This window comes from Rhinopithecus roxellana, chromosome 1 (assembly GCF_007565055.1).
Source record: "Rhinopithecus roxellana isolate Shanxi Qingling chromosome 1, ASM756505v1, whole genome shotgun sequence".
Classification (NCBI taxonomy): Eukaryota; Metazoa; Chordata; class Mammalia; order Primates; family Cercopithecidae; genus Rhinopithecus; species Rhinopithecus roxellana.
In genome coordinates, this window is record NC_044549.1 from 205,352,841 (window position 1) to 205,370,735 (window position 17,895).

The 17,895-nt window shown below is 40.8% G+C and overlaps 1 protein-coding gene across 9 annotated transcripts in view; it reads left to right on the forward strand.

Moving 5' to 3' along the window:
- The window catches only part of ATP13A3 (ATPase 13A3), an 89,322-nt gene that overhangs the window by 12,782 nt on the left and 58,645 nt on the right, over positions 1 to 17,895 (forward strand). For all 9 annotated transcript variants that reach the window (XM_030937117.1, XM_030937121.1, XM_030937125.1 and 6 more), the window contains one exon: positions 17,352 to 17,448. In XM_030937117.1, the coding sequence (XP_030792977.1) occupies positions 17,398 to 17,448 (51 nt within the window). In that variant the 5' untranslated portion in view covers positions 17,352 to 17,397. The remainder of the gene's footprint in view (positions 1 to 17,351; positions 17,449 to 17,895) is intronic.

Genomic DNA, 17,895 nt, shown 5'->3' on the forward strand with positions numbered 1-17,895 from the left:
GCTGCATACAGACTTGAATGAGGGAGATGAGGGCTCAGGACCTGAATCAAGGCAAAGCTGATGGAGATAGGCATGGTGAGGTGGATTTGAGAAGGGTAGTCATGATAAGATGAGTGTCCGGTTGGATATAGAAGGTGTGAGATAGGAAGAGTTCAAAGGTGACTTCTAAATTCCTGGCTTGGCTTTTTAGGAAAATCATGCTTATTAAAGGAATAGGGGGAATCGGTGGTGGCTGGGTGGTGGGGCAGATTTTTTGGGAGAAAGAGAAAATGAACCTATTGAATTTGAGCTGTCTGCAAACATGTAGTTGAATCTGTGGGTCTGAAGCACATGAGAGATCAGTGCTGAAAATGAATTGGTAGTTGCCATCGAGATAGTCCAGTAGTGCCACCTCGATGAGATTGTTACAAAGAGAAGAGCCGGAGGAATATTAATAATGAAGAAGTGGGCAGAGGAAATGGAGGCTTGGTAACCTGGCTACCCGCCCAGCAACCCAAGCTAGTGTAATGTGAACTGCAGCACAGCAGAGTTGTAGGAGGTAAAATGGGCATTTGTGGGCTATCTTAGGAACCTAGACACTATTTTCTTTATGGAGAAATGTATTTCAAATACATTTGGAGCAAGAATTGGTTTTTAAATGAATTTTGTTGTTTGAAAGATGGTGCTGCCTCCATGTCATTCCTTGATTTGTTGGGGAGGCTTTTTCCTGTAAAGTCACCCATGCTTGACTTTCTGGGGAAAATGAAAAATACTAATCTTGATTAAGTGAAGATGATTTTTTCCTGGTTTTGAAAGACAGTATTCTGGTAAGTAGATACATAATGCCCATAAAAGTGTTGTGTAAACTAAATATTCCCATACAGATGTCACTATTATGGTTGTTATAGTACCTAAATACATTGATTGTGGGGGGGCTGTGTGTGTGTTTTGAATCCTGAATAGTGGCATACAGGACAATTATAAGAGGTTAGAAAGGTAACATTTTTCTGATGGTTGTACCACGAATAAGGTAATTAACTTCTTCAATAGTAACTTATATTAGTGTATTTTTGAAATATTTATTGGATGTAAATGTTATGGGCTTTGTATTGTCTGTGCTGAGTTAGCATGGGTGGGTTTCACATTAGACAAAGGACTCAAGTAGAAAAACCCACATTCATGTAACTTAAAGTTGACCCAAGTACCTATGAGTTACAGTTATAGATTTGCAGGATTGTACTTTTTGTACAAAATAACTTCCTAGTGATTTTGTGCTTCTTTGTGGTTGGATTTTCAAATCAGAATCTGGAAGAGTGAAATGTGAGTCATTCCGTAGTATAGATCATGAGGAAAACTAATTTTGCTTTGTTTCAAATTGTAGAGTAATTCTGAAGTGAACCATACAGAAGTAATGAAAAAAATTATTTTGGGGTTTGCTATTAATAAGAAAAAACAAACTTTTCTGAGGTTTATATGTATCTCTTTAACACACTGAAGACTTGGAAGTATAACCTCTGGAAAATTTTCTTCTACTCTTCTTTTTTTCTTCCCTAGTCTTCCCTATTCCTATACTATTCCCTAGCCTCCTCTTTTTCTCATCCTACCTTTTCCTCTCCACTGTGCTGCTCTATTTCAGCATCTTTCTATGCAGAATGTTACTTTTTGTTTTATTATGCAACTACAGTGTAATCTTTTCAAATACTTTCATTAGTAATTTAAACTCAATATAGTCTTAGCAACAGTGCACATTACTTAGCTGAAATGGTCACAGTCTGAGTAGTGTGGCCAGTTTGAAGCATGAATGTACAGTGACTGCATCACAGCAGTCACTCGCCGGCAGCAGCTGTAAGGTTTCATCTCAGCAGTGTCTTGATTTCAGCTATATGGTAAAATGAGAATTCGTGAATGTTTAAATTTCAAAGACCATCTTTAAATTGATGACTGAAATGTCAGCAGTTACTTGAGATTTTCATTAATAGCATTACAGTTTCAAATGAATAGTTGTTAATTTGCATTATAATGGAATACATACATAAATTTACATATTACTCAACAAAACCCTTTACCTTAACTCTGAACTTAAAAGTATAATTTTTAGTTTGGGGAAATTAGGCTCATTTGTCCGTTTGGTTTGTTTACACAAGCTGTTAATGAAACTCTTGATTTGTCAATTCCTATTATATTAAATACCCATGCCGCACAATTTCTTTTCTGCGTATTTTAACATACTCCGATTTCCAGCAGCTTAGGAGGCCAAGGTGGGAGGATCCCTTGAGCCCAGGTGTTGGAGACCAGCCTGGCAAGATGAAGAGACCTCATCTTTATGGGGGAATTGGGGGAATTAGTTAGGTGTGGTGGCTCAGGCCCGCAGCCCCTTCCTGCTCAAGGGAACATCCCTTGAGCTCAGGAGTCGAGGTTATGGTCAGCTGTGACGGTCCCACTGTCTTCCAACCTGGGTGACAGAGTGAGACCCCATCTCTTAAAACCCAAAAAACTCTTTTATTTGTTCTAATGTTTTTGCTTTAAATATGTACTATCACCCCCCAAAGGAAAGACAGCACAAAACTTTTATACTCTACTTCGTAAGTCTAAAGATGCAGAGGAATTTGGAGAAACTGTTAATGGTACCCTCTGCCTTGCAATATGAGATGATGTTAACAGTTTGGTGTATATCTTACACCTTTCTCTTTGGTCTTTTAAACACGCATATCCAAAGAGTTATTTGGTTGCTATAAAAATAATGTATTAGACATACTCCTTTTTTCCTGTTTTTATATATTATGTAGATCTATCTTGGTCTCTACACATAGATTTAACTCATTCTCCTTAATTCCATAAATTATTCATCTGTCCTTCTATTGATGGACGTTCAGGCAGGTTCTAGGATTTTTCCCCCTGCTGCTAACATTGCTGCAGTATATGTGTTTTGTACCTATGTACCTGTATATATATGTCATAGATTTTAAAAACTGGGATTGTTGGATCAAAGTATGTAGGTTTTAAATTTAAATATCTTCTGAGATGAGACTGGCACGTTCAGAGTGGTATGGCCGTAGACAAAATTTAAATGTCTTGTCAGTTGGTTTTTTAAAAAGGTAGTACAGATTCACTCCTAAGACCAATATATAAGGTTGCTCCTTGTCAGGTTTTGTGTGTGTGTGTGTGTGTGTGTGTGTGTGTGTGTGTTTTCCCACCAGTTTAATGGGCAAATAATATCTTACAACTTAATTTTGCACTTTAAATACATTGTCTTGTTCTGTAATAGGTTCATTTGCTCTTTGTTACTGTTCTCTCCCTTGCTTTACAACTTTGTAAGATCCCTAAATTCTAGTTTTTTTAGACTAGAATCTAAAGGGAGTGTTAATATAGCTGCCTCTGTCCTCCCCATTATCATTTGTTTTGTGTTTTTTTGCGTATCTTAAGTTTTTGTTGAGACACATGAATGCAGGGCATCTTTTACAAAGGCAATTCCTGCTTTCCATGCCACGATCTCCGCTGGTACTAAAATAAAAATATTCTCATTAAAATTTCAACTTTCATTTTAGATTCAGGGAACCTGTGCAGGTTTGTTACATGGATGATACTGTGTGATGCCAAGGTTTGGGGTATCATTAATCCCATCAACCAGGTAGTAAGCACCCTAGCCCCACCCCTTCCTTCATCTAGTCTTCCCCGGGTGTCCATTCTTCCCCGTCTTTATGTCCGTGTATATCCAATGTTTAGATCCCACTTATAAGTGAGAACATGTAGTATTTGGTTTTGTGTTTCTGCATTAATTTGAATGCTTAAGATAATGGCCTCCAGCTGCATCCATGTTGCTGCAAAGGATATAATTTTATTTTTTTATGGCTGCATAGTATTCCATAGTGTATATGTGCCACATTTTCTTTAGGCAATTCACTGTTGATGAACACCTAGCTTGATTCCATGTTTTTGCTATTGTGAATAGTGCTGTGATGAACATATGAGTGCATGTGTCTTTTGTAGAACGATTTATTTTCCTTTGGATATATACCTAGTAATGGGATTGCTGGGTCGAATAGTAGTTCTATTTTTAGTTCTTTGAGATAATTTCTCATCTTTAATCATTCTTGATCACGTTGGGTAACTGCAACAGTTCTGTTTATTAAGTCTTGTTGTAACTCAGCCTTTTTTCCTTCCTAATGTTGGAACATCCCCTAGTGGTCAAAGAGTGTACCAGCAGGCCATATACAAAGGCTATGTATGCTTGTGTAGCTCCAGACCTTTTTGATTGATATTTATTACAGAAATTATTCCACCTGCCTTGTTTTACTGGAGAAGAAATTGAGACCAGCGTGAAGGAACTTGCATCATAGTTCATAGTTCATGTTGAGTTAATTGTTATTTAAGGAAAAGTTAAGGTTGACTTGTGTGTTTTTTTTTTTTTTGGCTACTGTGCAACAAAACTTTTATTAACATTTTGAGCAGGTTTAGCTATCCCTGAAACTGGTCATTTCTAAATTTAAATTGGGGCAAATGGCTGCGGTGCAGAGTTAATGCCGTTATTGGGCACTGTGAATAGGAGACTGAAGAACTGACAGCCATTCCTCAGGTGGAGTCCAGGTGCAGGGTTGACTCTGGATGTTGTAATCAGAAAGAGTGTGATCTTCCAGCTGGTTGCCTGCAGAAATGAGCCTCTTCTGGTCAGGGGGCATACTTTCTGTACCCTGAATCTTGGCCTTTACATTCTCAGTGGTGTCACTGGGCTCCTCCTCCAGGGTGATGGTCAAGGTCTTCACAAAGATTTGCATTTTGACCTGTTAGTGAATTCAGAGATACTACAAATTGCCAGTCACCTCCAGCCACCTGAAAGCCACTACACTGTTGCTCGACGAAGCCAGCCACTGAATCTAAAGTTGACTCTTGTTTTGTGCTCTTTTCATTTATTTTTGTTTGTTTTGAGGATGAAGTTGTAAATCCTACTGTTATAATGTAGTAAAGAACCTGGCATAAGATGCACACTGAATTCTTAGGGGAATTAGTTTGATAAAAATAACTGAGGGCTGGGTGTGGTGGCTCACGCCTGTAATCCCAGCACTTTGGGAGGCCGAGGTGGGCAGATTGCTTGAGTCCAGGAGTTTGAGACCATCCTGGGCAACATAGTGAAATCCCATCTCTATAAAAACACAACAAATTGGCTGGGCATGATGGTACACACCTGTGGTCCCAGCTACTGAGGAGGCTGAGGCAATAAGATTGCTTGAACCCGGAAGGCGGAGTTGCAGTCAGCTAAGGTTGTGCCACTGCATTCCAGCCTAGGAGACAGAGCAAGATGCTGTCTCAACATTTTTGTTTTTTTTTTTTTTCAATTTGCTGTTACTTAAAAGCTGTATTATGGGCACATGCTTTTTCAGCTAGGCCAAAATGTAGAGGAGGTAGAACTAAATCTAATTAATAGAAATATACTTGTTAAAGGAGGCGTCAGAATGATAACTTTCTCTTGTCTGGGGTAAGATGCAGTCAAAGAGAATGGTCTGATAGAGCACCATGATGTATATATTTTTTTTTTTTTTTTTGAGACGGAGTCTCGCTCTGTCGCCCGGGCTGGAGTGCAGTGGCCGGTTCTCAGCTCACTGCAAGCTCCGCCTCCCGGGTTTATGCCATTCTCCTGCCTCAGCCTCCGAGTAACTGGGACTACAGGCGCCCGCCACCTCGCCCGGCTAGTTTTTTTTTTTTTTTTTTTTTTTGAGACGGAGTCTCGCTCTGTCGCCCAGGCTGGAGTGCAGTGGCCGGATCTCAGCTCACTGCAAGCTCCGCCTCCCGGGTTTACGCCATTCTCCTGCCTCAGCCTCCCAAGTAGCTGGGACTACAGGCACCCGCCAACTCGCCCGGCTAGTTTTTTGTATTTTTTAGTAGAGACGGGGTTTCGCCGTGTTAGCCAGGATGGTCTCGATCTCCTGACCTCGCGATCCACCCGTCTCGGCCTCCCAAAGTGCTGGGATTACAGGCTTGAGCCACCGCGCCCGGCCTGAGCCACCGCGCCCGGTTTTTTGTATTTTTTAGTAGAGACGGGGTTTCACCGTGTTAGCCAGGATGGTCTCGATCTCCTGACCTCGTGATCTGCCCGTCTCGGCCTCCCAAAGTGCTGGGATTACAGGCTTGAGCCACCGCGCCCGGCCGATGTATTTCAAAGGTTCCTGCAGGTTGAGACCCAGGCTTGGCCTTGCATTGTAGAATTAGAAGTTTAGGCGTATATTCAATCAACTATTCCGTTTTCCTTCTGGAAGGCATTCAAAAGGCACTGATGTCTCTTCCTCACACCCACCCAGCCCAGAGGTAGCTATTGTCACCAATTTACTGATGTATTCGCCTTTTTGATGATCTCAGGGGTAGGTGCCAGTTTTCTCTCTAAGCCATTTTGCTTCTGCCAGTTTTGAATATTCAGTCTGGGACTTACCACTGTTTCCTATTGCCTGCTGCAGCATTTTTCATCATAGATAGTAGTAATGTTTTGAAATCTATCTAGCAACCATGAGAGTCGTATAATTCTTAAGCTTGAATGTGGAATTTTAAAGTTACAGACTTGAAAACAATTTAGGGAAAAGTATGAAAGTTTTAAGAACACAGTAGTAGCTTGAATAATTGAAATAGAAAATCTCTCAATGATGTAAGTGGACATTTTGAGAATGCAAACTGTTTTATTACATTGCATATAAATGATATTTTGCATATTTTCTTATGTCATAAAGAGAGAGTAAAATACACACATCATTTGTCAGTCCAAAGGTAACTTACCCCTTTTTGCCAAATACTATACAATTAGACAAAACTCTGTGGGATTTCTTTGAATAAAAGGGTTGATTTTGTGTTTTAAATAGTGTGTATAATAAAAGTAATAAAGTACCTATCCTGGAATGAATGGTATAGTGTAGGCCAAACTCTTCTTCATACTGATCCAAGTATAAGTAATTAGGTTATCTTTCCTAATTAAAACTTATTTTGTTACAGCTATCACATTGTTTTGTAACATACAAAAAAGTATAATTATACAAAGACTCCACTTTACAAATGTAAATACAGTCTTGGTTTGGTGTATGTTGGATACAATGGTCTTCCTTAAGCCTAAACACAGAAACAAAAGCATATTATAAGAGAAAGTCCAAGATGGGAAGTGATAAAGTGGGTATTGAGTAGAGCTTTGTTAAAATTTAGCTGGTATCCTTGTAAAATTTCCACGTATTCATTAAATTATATTATGTCATTCTTATTTTTAGGAGCTGACTTGAAGTTTTAAGTTTTGCCCTCATAAAGAATTGCCACAATTTGGTTATTATAGTTGGATGATTTTGATTTTTGAAAAATTCTTTTTATATATATTTGTATAGGTATTAAAATTGAAATTGTTTAGTGAGTAGAGTTAGGACTTTAAATGTATTGGGGCATATTTTATTTCAACAGCAAAAAGTAGAACTGATTTTGAACTGTACAAGGTTATCTTCTCATTTGCCGTAAATTTTACAAGTTTGAAAATAAAATAATATTTAGAATGCTAGCTGTGCTGTTTATATTTCAAGATCATTAAAGCACTCTTGGCTTGTGTGGTCTTTAAAGATGGGTTTATCAAATCTTTATTTAACATTGGTAGGTATGTTTAATTCTCAGAAAAAAAAATCTAGGACTACAAAACAAAGCAGGGTAATTCCTTCTCTCATTCAGCAGTACAAGGTGTCACAGAAGTCTCAGTGAAGTTTTAATTTTTAAAACTCCAGAATGATATATGTTATAAACTTAAACACCATTGAGAAATTCAGTTACTTGAATTTCTTTTATACTTACTTATTTTTGTGAATTTTTTTTTTTTTTAGACAGAGTCTCACTCTGTTCCCCAGGCTGGAGTGCAGTGTGATCTCTGCTCATTGCAACCCTCCGCCTCCCGGGTTCAAGCAGTTCTCTTGCCTCAGCCTCCCTAATAACTAGGATTACAGATGTACACCACCACACCTGGCTGATTTTTGTATTTTTAGTAGACATGGGTTTCACCATGTTGGCCAGACTGGTCTCGAACTTCTGGCCTCATGTGATCCTCCTGCCTTGGCCTCTCAAAGTGCTGGGATTATATGCGTGAGCCACTGCACCTAGCTGTGAATTTTGAATAATGCATTTTTTTGGTGTGTGTGTGTGTGATGGAGTCTTGCTCTGTCATGCTGGCTAGAGTGCAGTGGTGCAGTCTTGGCTCACTGCAACCTCCACCTCCCAGGTTCAAACAGTTCTCCTGCCTCAGCCTCCTGGGTAGCCAGGATTACAGGCGCATGCTACCTTGCCTGGCTCATTTTTGGATTTTTAGTAGAGATGGGGTTTCACCATGTTGGCCACGCTGGTCTCAAACTCCTGACCTCAGGCATTCCGCCCGCCTCGGTGAAGAATGCGTTTTTAATTTTAGTTTTTTACTTCAGTACTGCTGAAGATGGCAAATACTGACTGAAGGAAAAAAATTAAGTTAAAAATGTGTTACTCAAAATTGCTTTGCTTGAACTTTTACTTGATTACAGGTCATTCTTTAAATCACTTTGTGAAATTACCTACTTTGGAATTGTAGGCACATAAATAGACTATCCTTAAAAAAATTCAACACTGTCCACCCTCACTATTATAATATTGTTACAGCTCATGAGAAACTCAGGTTTGAAGCAAAGATGTCTTTGAGGTTTGGAGATTTCTGTGTCTGAAAACAACTCATCTTGTTTTAAGGAAAGAAATCTGACTAACTTGTGGCATAGTATAGGATAAATATTATACTTTAATTGTTTGTAGTAATTACATAATGTGAAAAAATAGTAAACTTTCAAAAATTAGCGTATCTAATTTAGTGAGTTTTTTTCCAGTAGCTTCACTTTGTCCCATACTGCTTTTCTTTTCTTTTCTTTTTTTTTTTTTTTTAGACTCGCACAGCAAATCAAGTTTATTATAAATTCAAGGAAGGGTTTGGTTAAGCACAATAGCCTATAAGCTCCTTGCTATTCAGATAACATCAAGACTCAGGCGTGCACTGTGGAATGGGAACTTCGGTGAGCTAACTAGCTAGGATTCATTCAAATAATAGGAGCTTCTACCAGTGACAGATGGCAGAAGGGCACATCTTCTGAAAACTTACTAAAAATTGGTGAATTACAAAATTCTAAATTTTAATATCTTCATCATTTTGAAAGCAGTTCAGACAGAACCAAAACAGAAATATTTGGCATAAAATTGTAAATTTTTGTGCTTAGTATTATTTTTATTCTTAAGAGCCAGCTTCTGAAAGCCACCTAATGTCAGGAATTGGGAAGAGTGATGACACAGTGCTATTGGTGAGAAAATCCCTTCAGTTTGTTTTCTCTGACATAGAATTTGACTTGATTAAAACCATGGCTCCAGCAGTCTGCAGAAGTTATACTTCTGTAAGTAATGGGTTTATCAGTTTGGTATTCATGCTTCAAATGTCTAATTAGATATATAGTAGAATTGTATTTAATATATATTTTTTTTCTTGATAAGCAGTGTATTTTAAATATGTTTATGTGGTTTTTTTTATCCTCTTGGAGTCGTTGAAATAATCAGGGCTTTTACTTATGTACAGTTAAAATTTAAATATGTTTATAACATACATATGTTATAAATGTAAGAGCTGTTGGAATTGTCACATTGGAGTTGACTAAAAGTTTATGTGAAAAGTGAATTTTTGGGTAATTTCCTTTGAAGTATATAATGTACTCAAAGTGAATATATTGGAGGTTTTTAGAGCAACTTTTTATTTGAATTATTTATTTTTAGCACTTTGGCAAAATTTGCTAAGACTTAATTTGCTTTAAAAACCAACTACATTTTAGAGAAATTACACTTATAAAAAGAGTAATGGTGTAATATGGTTAAAAATTGTATTTTTAAAAGTATGAAAATAGGTTGCTATAGGCAGTGAACTATCAATAATAAGCCCATTTAAAACTAATTGGAATAGTTCTTTCTGTGGTCTAACTGTAGAAGATGAAGTGAAAAATATAATTATGCTGAACTAAGGTGAACTCTTTCTATAGATATTTGGAGAAAAAATTTTAAATTTAAGTACAGGGGCTTAGTGAAAACGTTGGATTTTAACAGCAGTTCCTTTCTAAAGTTATAAAACATGCTTATTCATCTATTTATGCATACAGTCTACATTGAAAAATTTGGATTTACAGGAGTGGGAAGTCTATAGGTTTGTGGGAAATTGATAAGAGACAAGGGTGAAGAAGAGTAAGATTCAAAAACCGACAGAAGTTTGGTGAATTGAGTTTATGGTTAATACCTGGTACACAGTAGATTGAGTCAGTGGACTTTGGACCCCTAGAGGCAGAGTCCTCAATATTTGTGGCCCTCTCTGCCAGAAATAAATGTCTTCTGAAAATTTTCTTCTATCTAAAAGCTTCAAATGGGTGGATATTAATTTTTAAATTTTTTATTTTTTTAGCAATGGAGTCTCACTATTCTGCCCAGGCTGGACTCAAACTCTTGGGCTCAAGTGGTTCTCTCATTTCAGCCTCCTGAGTAGTTGAGACTATAGGCGTGCACCACTGCACCCAGCTGTTTAATTGATTTTTTGAAAAGCTTTTCTATTATCAACAATTTCTACACATTAAAAAGTAGAAAGACTAGTATAATGGACTCCCATGTACCCATTCACTCAGCTTTTAACTTAGCTTTAGCAGTTATCAAACTCATGGCCATCCCCTGGTCAATAAAGATGGGTTTTTTAATTTAAAAATTTTTAATTTTGAAGTAACTTTAAACCTACAAAAAAGTTGGTGTGTTAGTGTCAGATTGCTTCTTAAGTTCCTTGATTAGCCTTCTGATACTTGCAGAGTCTGTTGTGGTATATCTGCTTATTACTGTTATTGGTAATTTGCACCTCTCCCTCCCCATTTTCTTTCTCCCTCCCCATTTTCTTTCATTTTGATGAGTCTAGGTAGCGGTTAACAATTTTATGGATTTCAGAGAACCAGCCTTTTTGGTTTCAGTGACATTTCCTCTATCTTTCGGTTTTTTTATTTCATTTTTTTTTCTCTGAATTTTATTTCCCTATAGCAGTTATTCTGGGAGTAATTTGCTATTCTTTCTCTGCTTTTCTTAAGGTGGAAGCTGAGGTCATGACCTTTCTTCTCTCAGATACTGGAATTTAGTGCTGTAAATTTTTTTCTAAGTACTGTTTTTGTGACATCTTACACATTTCAGTATATCATTTTTATTCAGTTCAGAATACTTTGTATTTTCCACTTTGACGACTTTGACCCATTGGTGTTTTAAAAGTTGGTAATTTTTTTTTTTTTTTGAAACAGAGCGTCACTCTGTTGCCCAGGCTGGAGTGCAGTGGCACGATCTTGGCTCACTGCAGCCTCCGCCTCTGAGATTCAGGTGATTCTTCTGCCTCACCCTCCTGAGTAGCTGGGACTACAGGCGTGCACCACCAAGCCTGGCTAATTTTTTTTTTTTTTTTTTTTTTTTTTGTATTTTTAGTAGAGATGGGGTTTCACCATGTTGGCCAGGCTGGTCTCGAACTTTTGGCCTCAGGTGATCTGCCTGCCCCAGCCTCCCAAAGAGATGGGATTATGGATGTGAGCCTGCGCCTAGCCTTATTTATTACTTGAAAACAGTTGTATTATTTCAGGTCTTAGGTTTAAGCTTTGTTAGGCAGTACCAGAGCAGTTTTTGTTTGAGGCAAATTTTATCCCACTAGCTAAAGCAAAAACCTGAATACTCTTCCTAATTCCTTGTGGCTAATGGGGTTTTCCACTGTGGTTGGTAAAAATGGGTATGATTCCCAGCCTTTTGTGAGCCCTGGTGGTTTAATCCCCTTAATCATTTTGGGTGGTTCTCTCCCTGGCCTTCGGTAGTTTCTTCACACACGAGTGCTGAGCAGTACGCAGCTGAAGGCTTGAGGGAGTCCGTCTTGCAGATCGGTTGCCTTCCTAGTGGGCCAGACTCTCTTCTGGTGATCTCATCAGCAAACCTCATTGCTTTGGTGCTTTCCAGACTTCCGGTTTCATCTCCCAAACTCAGAGGAACTGCTGGGCTCCCTCTGAGCGACCTGTCCTCCCTCTTTTTGTGACCTGTAAAGTGTTTTCCGTCAGTAAAGTGGGACGGTTGTAGGGCTTGCCTAGTTTGTTTTTTTGATCTCTCAGCTATCAGTTTTCTTCATTGCCTGATGTACAATCCCTTGAAAACGGTTATATAATTTGTTGTTGCTTTAGGGCAGGAGAGCAAGTATTACCCCTTTTGTTTCAACTTGGTCGGAGGCAGAAGTCTCCATATGAGAATGCGAAGTAATCCATTCCCTGAGGAAGCATATTTTAGGTGGTGGTGATTGGAACTGGAGATCAGAATTGATTATCAAAAACGACCCCATGGGATGTGGTGGCTCGTTCCTGCAATCTCAGCATTTTGGGAGGCTGAGGTGGGAGGATTGCCTGAGCCCAGGAGTTCTAAACCAGCCTGAGCAACATAGTGAGACCCTGTCTCTATTTAAAGAAAACAAACAAACCCAAACCAAAACTGACCCTGGTGACTGCTGAGTGGTGACTACAAGATTCATTTTTGAGCCCTTAAGGAAGAATCACAGACTAAAGGTTAAGAACCTCAGACTAGTATTGTTTAGCCGGGACAGTGTCAAAGCAAAAGGTCTTTGGTTTATCCTTTGATAGTAGGCCTATACGGTATTATTACTTTACACACTCAGGTGGTGATGGCTGATCTTCTCTACAGGGAACGAGGTTGGGCTTATTCTCACCATAGTCTCTAGTAGCAGGCGCAGCCCTTGAGAATAACTGACACCCAAAAGTGTTTTGATTTTATGGAACATTATTATGGTGGACTAACTCTGGTCATATGCTCTAGGACCATTACACTGCCCTAGGTGGAGAAGACCTTGTCACCATGCCCAAAAGATTTTGTCTGGTCATACGGCTTGTTTAGAGGAAGTTGGACCCAATAGTGTGTAAGGTTTCTCCTTTTCCACAATGGCACTGAGTTGATTATCTTGCTGGTTATTTATTCTTGTACCAATGTTTATGTATTCACATACTTGATAAGAATGTCGTAGTTAGGAGTGAAATTATTACAACGACATAAGTAACTGTACAGACAGACCCGTCTCTTTTTTGAGGTGAAGTCTTTCTCTGTGGCCCAGGCTGGAGTACAGTGATGTGATCTCAGCTCACTACAACCTCCGCCTCCTGGGTTCAAGCAATTCTCCCGCCTCAGCTTCCTGAGTAGCTGGGACTACAGGCGCCCGCCACCATGCCCGGCTAATTCTTGTATTTTTGTAAAGGAGTAGCTGGGACTACAGGCGCCCGCCACCACGCCCGGCTAATTCTTGTATTTTTGTAAAGGAGTAGCTGGGACTACAGGCGCCCGCCACCACGCCCGGCTAATTCTTGTATTTTTGTAAAGGAGTAGCTGGGACTACAGGTGCCCGCCACCACGCCCGGCTAGTTCTTGTATTTTTGTAAAGGAGTAGCTGGGACTACAGGCGCCCGCCACCACGCCCGGCTAGTTCTTGTATTTTTGTAAAGGAGTAGCTGGGACTACAGGCGCCGCCACCACGCCCGGCTAGTTCTTGTATTTTTGTAAAGGAGTAGCTGGGACTACAGGCGCCCGCCACCACGCCCGGCTAGTTCTTGTATTTTTGTAAAGGAGTAGCTGGGACTACAGGCGCCCGCCACCACGCCCGGCTAGTTCTTGTATTTTTGTAAAGGAGTAGCTGGGACTACAGGCGCCCGCCACCACGCCCGGCTAGTTCTTGTATTTTTGTAAAGGAGTAGCTGGGACTACAGGCGCCCGCCACCACGCCCGGCTAGTTCTTGTATTTTTGTAAAGGAGTAGCTGGGACTACAGGCGCCCGCCACCACGCCCGGCTAGTTCTTGTATTTTTGTAAAGGAGTAGCTGGGACTACAGGCGCCCGCCACCACGCCCGGCTAGTTCTTGTATTTTTGTAAAGGAGTAGCTGGGACTACAGGCGCCCGCCACCACGCCCGGCTAGTTCTTGTATGTTTGTAAAGGAGTAGCTGGGACTACAGGCGCCCGCCACCACGCCCGGCTAGTTCTTGTATGTTTGTAAAGGAGTAGCTGGGACTACAGGCGCCCGCCACCACGCCCGGCTAGTTCTTGTATGTTTGTAAAGGAGTAGCTGGGACTACAGGCGCCCGCCACCACGCCCGGCTAGTTCTTGTATGTTTGTAAAGGAGTAGCTGGGACTACAGGCGCCCGCCACCACGCCCGGCTAGTTCTTGTATGTTTGTAAAGGAGTAGCTGGGACTACAGGCGCCCGCCACCACGCCCGGCTAGTTCTTGTATGTTTGTAAAGGAGTAGCTGGGACTACAGGCGCCCGCCACCACGCCCGGCTAGTTCTTGTATGTTTGTAAAGGAGTAGCTGGGACTACAGGCGCCCGCCACCACGCCCGGCTAGTTCTTGTATGTTTGTAAAGGAGTAGCTGGGACTACAGGCGCCCGCCACCACGCCCGGCTAGTTCTTGTATGTTTGTAAAGGAGTAGCTGGGACTACAGGCGCCCGCCACCACGCCCGGCTAGTTCTTGTATGTTTGTAAAGGAGTAGCTGGGACTACAGGCGCCCGCCACCACGCCCGGCTAGTTCTTGTATGTTTGTAAAGGAGTAGCTGGGACTACAGGCGCCCGCCACCACGCCCGGCTAGTTCTTGTATGTTTGTAAAGGAGTAGCTGGGACTACAGGCGCCCGCCACCACGCCCGGCTAGTTCTTGTATGTTTGTAAAGGAGTAGCTGGGACTACAGGCGCCCGCCACCACGCCCGGCTAGTTCTTGTATGTTTGTAAAGGAGTAGCTGGGACTACAGGCGCCCGCCACCACGCCCGGCTAGTTCTTGTATGTTTGTAAAGGAGTAGCTGGGACTACAGGCGCCCGCCACCACGCCCGGCTAGTTCTTGTATGTTTGTAAAGGAGTAGCTGGGACTACAGGCGCCCGCCACCACGCCCGGCTAGTTCTTGTATGTTTGTAAAGGAGTAGCTGGGACTACAGGCGCCCGCCACCACGCCCGGCTAGTTCTTGTATGTTTGTAAAGGAGTAGCTGGGACTACAGGCGCCCGCCACCACGCCCGGCTAGTTCTTGTATGTTTGTAAAGGAGTAGCTGGGACTACAGGCGCCCGCCACCACGCCCGGCTAGTTCTTGTATTTTTGTAAAGGAGTAGCTGGGACTACAGGCGCCCGCCACCACGCCCGGCTAGTTCTTGTATTTTTGTAAAGGAGTAGCTGGGACTACAGGCGCCCGCCACCACGCCCGGCTAGTTCTTGTATTTTTGTAAAGGAGTAGCTGGGACTACAGGCGCCCGCCACCATGCCCGGCTAGTTCTTGTATTTTTGTAAAGGAGTAGCTGGGACTACAGGCGCCCGCCACCATGCCCGGCTAGTTCTTGTATTTTTGTAAAGGAGTAGCTGGGACTACAGGCGCCCGCCACCATGCCCGGCTAGTTCTTGTATTTTTGTAAAGGAGTAGCTGGGACTACAGGCGCCCGCCACCATGCCCGGCTAGTTCTTGTATTTTTGTAAAGGAGTAGCTGGGACTACAGGCGCCCGCCACCATGCCCGGCTAGTTCTTGTATTTTTGTAAAGATGCGGTTTTTCACCATGTTGGCCATTCTGGTCTTGAACTCCTAACCTCAAGTGATCTGCCTGCCTTGGCCTCCCAGAGTGCTGGGATTACAGGCATGAGCCACCAAGCCCGGCAGATAAACCCCTCTTTTTGGTTACTTTATGATAGAACATCAAGAAGTTTCAACAATCTTATGTATGGGGTTACTTTAAAATTCTGCATTTGGTTTTTACTTGGCTGTTAATTTATATCATCTTAAAATAAATAGGTGTTGTTACTTAGTGCACATTTTAAAAATCAGGTCATTTATTCAGTAAGCATTTTTGAGCGTGTACCGTGTGTCAAGCCTGCTGTGCACTGGGTAGATGAGTAGAGTATGGGATCTGAAACGAAGGCAGTAATATTCCCGTCGTGAGATCAGCCTCATCTAAAGCAGTGGTTATCAAACTCGGGGGGCTGAAACCCATTTACCTTCTTGAAAATTTTTGTGGATGCTAAAGAGCTTTTATTTATGTGGACTATAGCTATTGATACCATATATGAATTAAAACTGATATTTTAAATACTTATTTATTAAAAAATAAAGTAATTACATTTTAAATAACATTTTTAGAAGATATTTTCTGAAAAAACAAAGTTAGAAAACTGGCATCGTTTTACATCTTGCAAATTTCTATAATGTGCAGCTGAATGTTTAATATTTGAAATACAAAAAAAAAAAAAAAAAGGAAAAATATGTCAGTGGGCTCAATTTTTTCCCTGGACAAGCTTTCTAGGTAGTCGGAAGCAATCAGAAGGTTGCCCAGTGGGCTTGGAATTGAATGCCGGAGTCAGCTGAGTGCTCTCCAGTAGGAGTGAACCTGCCCTAGCGATTGAGTCTTGGCCAGGGATTGCCATTTATGTAATTGGTGCTCAGTCAGTATTTATTGGATGATTAATAATCTCTGAGAAGTTTTTGGGTTGGTTTCACTGCTAGTGCTATAGCTCTTTACTATGCTACAGGGAATAAATTTGAGTTGTGTGAAGTACTTTTAGCTCAAGAGGCTTAAACTAGACTACTTCTGAATCTGTGGAATGAAGAAGGAAGACTCTGTTAGTAGTTCCTCTCAGAATATAAATTGTTCTGTATCAAAGTTGTTGCTAGTCTGAACGAATTAATGAAATATGCCATGTTTTGTTGTAGTTAAGTAATGCAGGTTCGAGCACTGGTATCCCATTGAAAATGTCATTAGAACCAGCTAGCACTTTAGAAACTACTTACGCGTCATCTCAAGTTTGATACATCCCATGAGCAAGTGATGAATGCATCACTGCTTTGGAAGAATTCACATTTAAACAAAATCTTATTAAATATTAAAAGAACACTTCAATGGTATAAAACAGCGGTCCCTAACCTTTTTGGTACCAGGAACTGGTTTCATGGAAGACAGTTACGGGTGGGGAGGGATGGTTTCGGCATGAAACTGTTCGTCTCAGATCCTGAGGCATTAGATTCTCATAAGGAGTGTGCACCCTAGATCCCTTGCCATGCGCGGTTCACAGTAGGGTTCGTGCTCCTATGAGAATCTAATGCCACTGTTGATCTGATGGCAGGTAGAGCTGGGGCAGTAATGCTTGCTTGCCTGTCACTCACCTCCTACTGTGTGGCCCTGTTCCTGACAGGTCCGTGACCAAGGGGTTGGGGACCCCTTGTATAATAGACAGTTGATGGAATGAAGTTGTATTGTCTGCTAAGATATAAAGTAATTCGCTAACATTTGTTCCCTTTTTTCCCTCAGTGATCTTCCATTGTTTGAAGCACAAGACCTTTAAACCACTGTAGGTATGGACAAGGAAGAAAGGAAGATCATCAATCAGGGTCAAGAAGATGAAATGGTAACCAGCTGTTCTAATTTACTTGTGAAGTATGAAGACTTTCTCTCTGCAATTTATTATTTTAGGGACTAGAAAAAGACAATTAACAGTAGCAGCAGCAGCTAACTCAATGGGCTTCTTTCTTCATCCTGTGCTTTTGAATTGGGATTGTGTAGTATGTCTATTAGTGGCTTTTAGTATAATTCTTTTTTTACTTGTGGTCTGTTAAAACTTAGAAGAATGTTTTTGCATTTGGTGATTTAAGAGGTAACATTGGCTAATATAATCCTAAATAAAAGATTTAAGTATAATCCCAAATAAAGATTTCTCATTTTGACTTACAAAAATTTTCTGAAATCAGCTTTTTCTACTTTTTGTTGGTGGGAGCCAGAAAGATGTCAGGTGAAGTATAAGATGCCCTGTTAAATGTAAAAGTCACATAATCAAGGGAGAAATTTTTAGTATAAA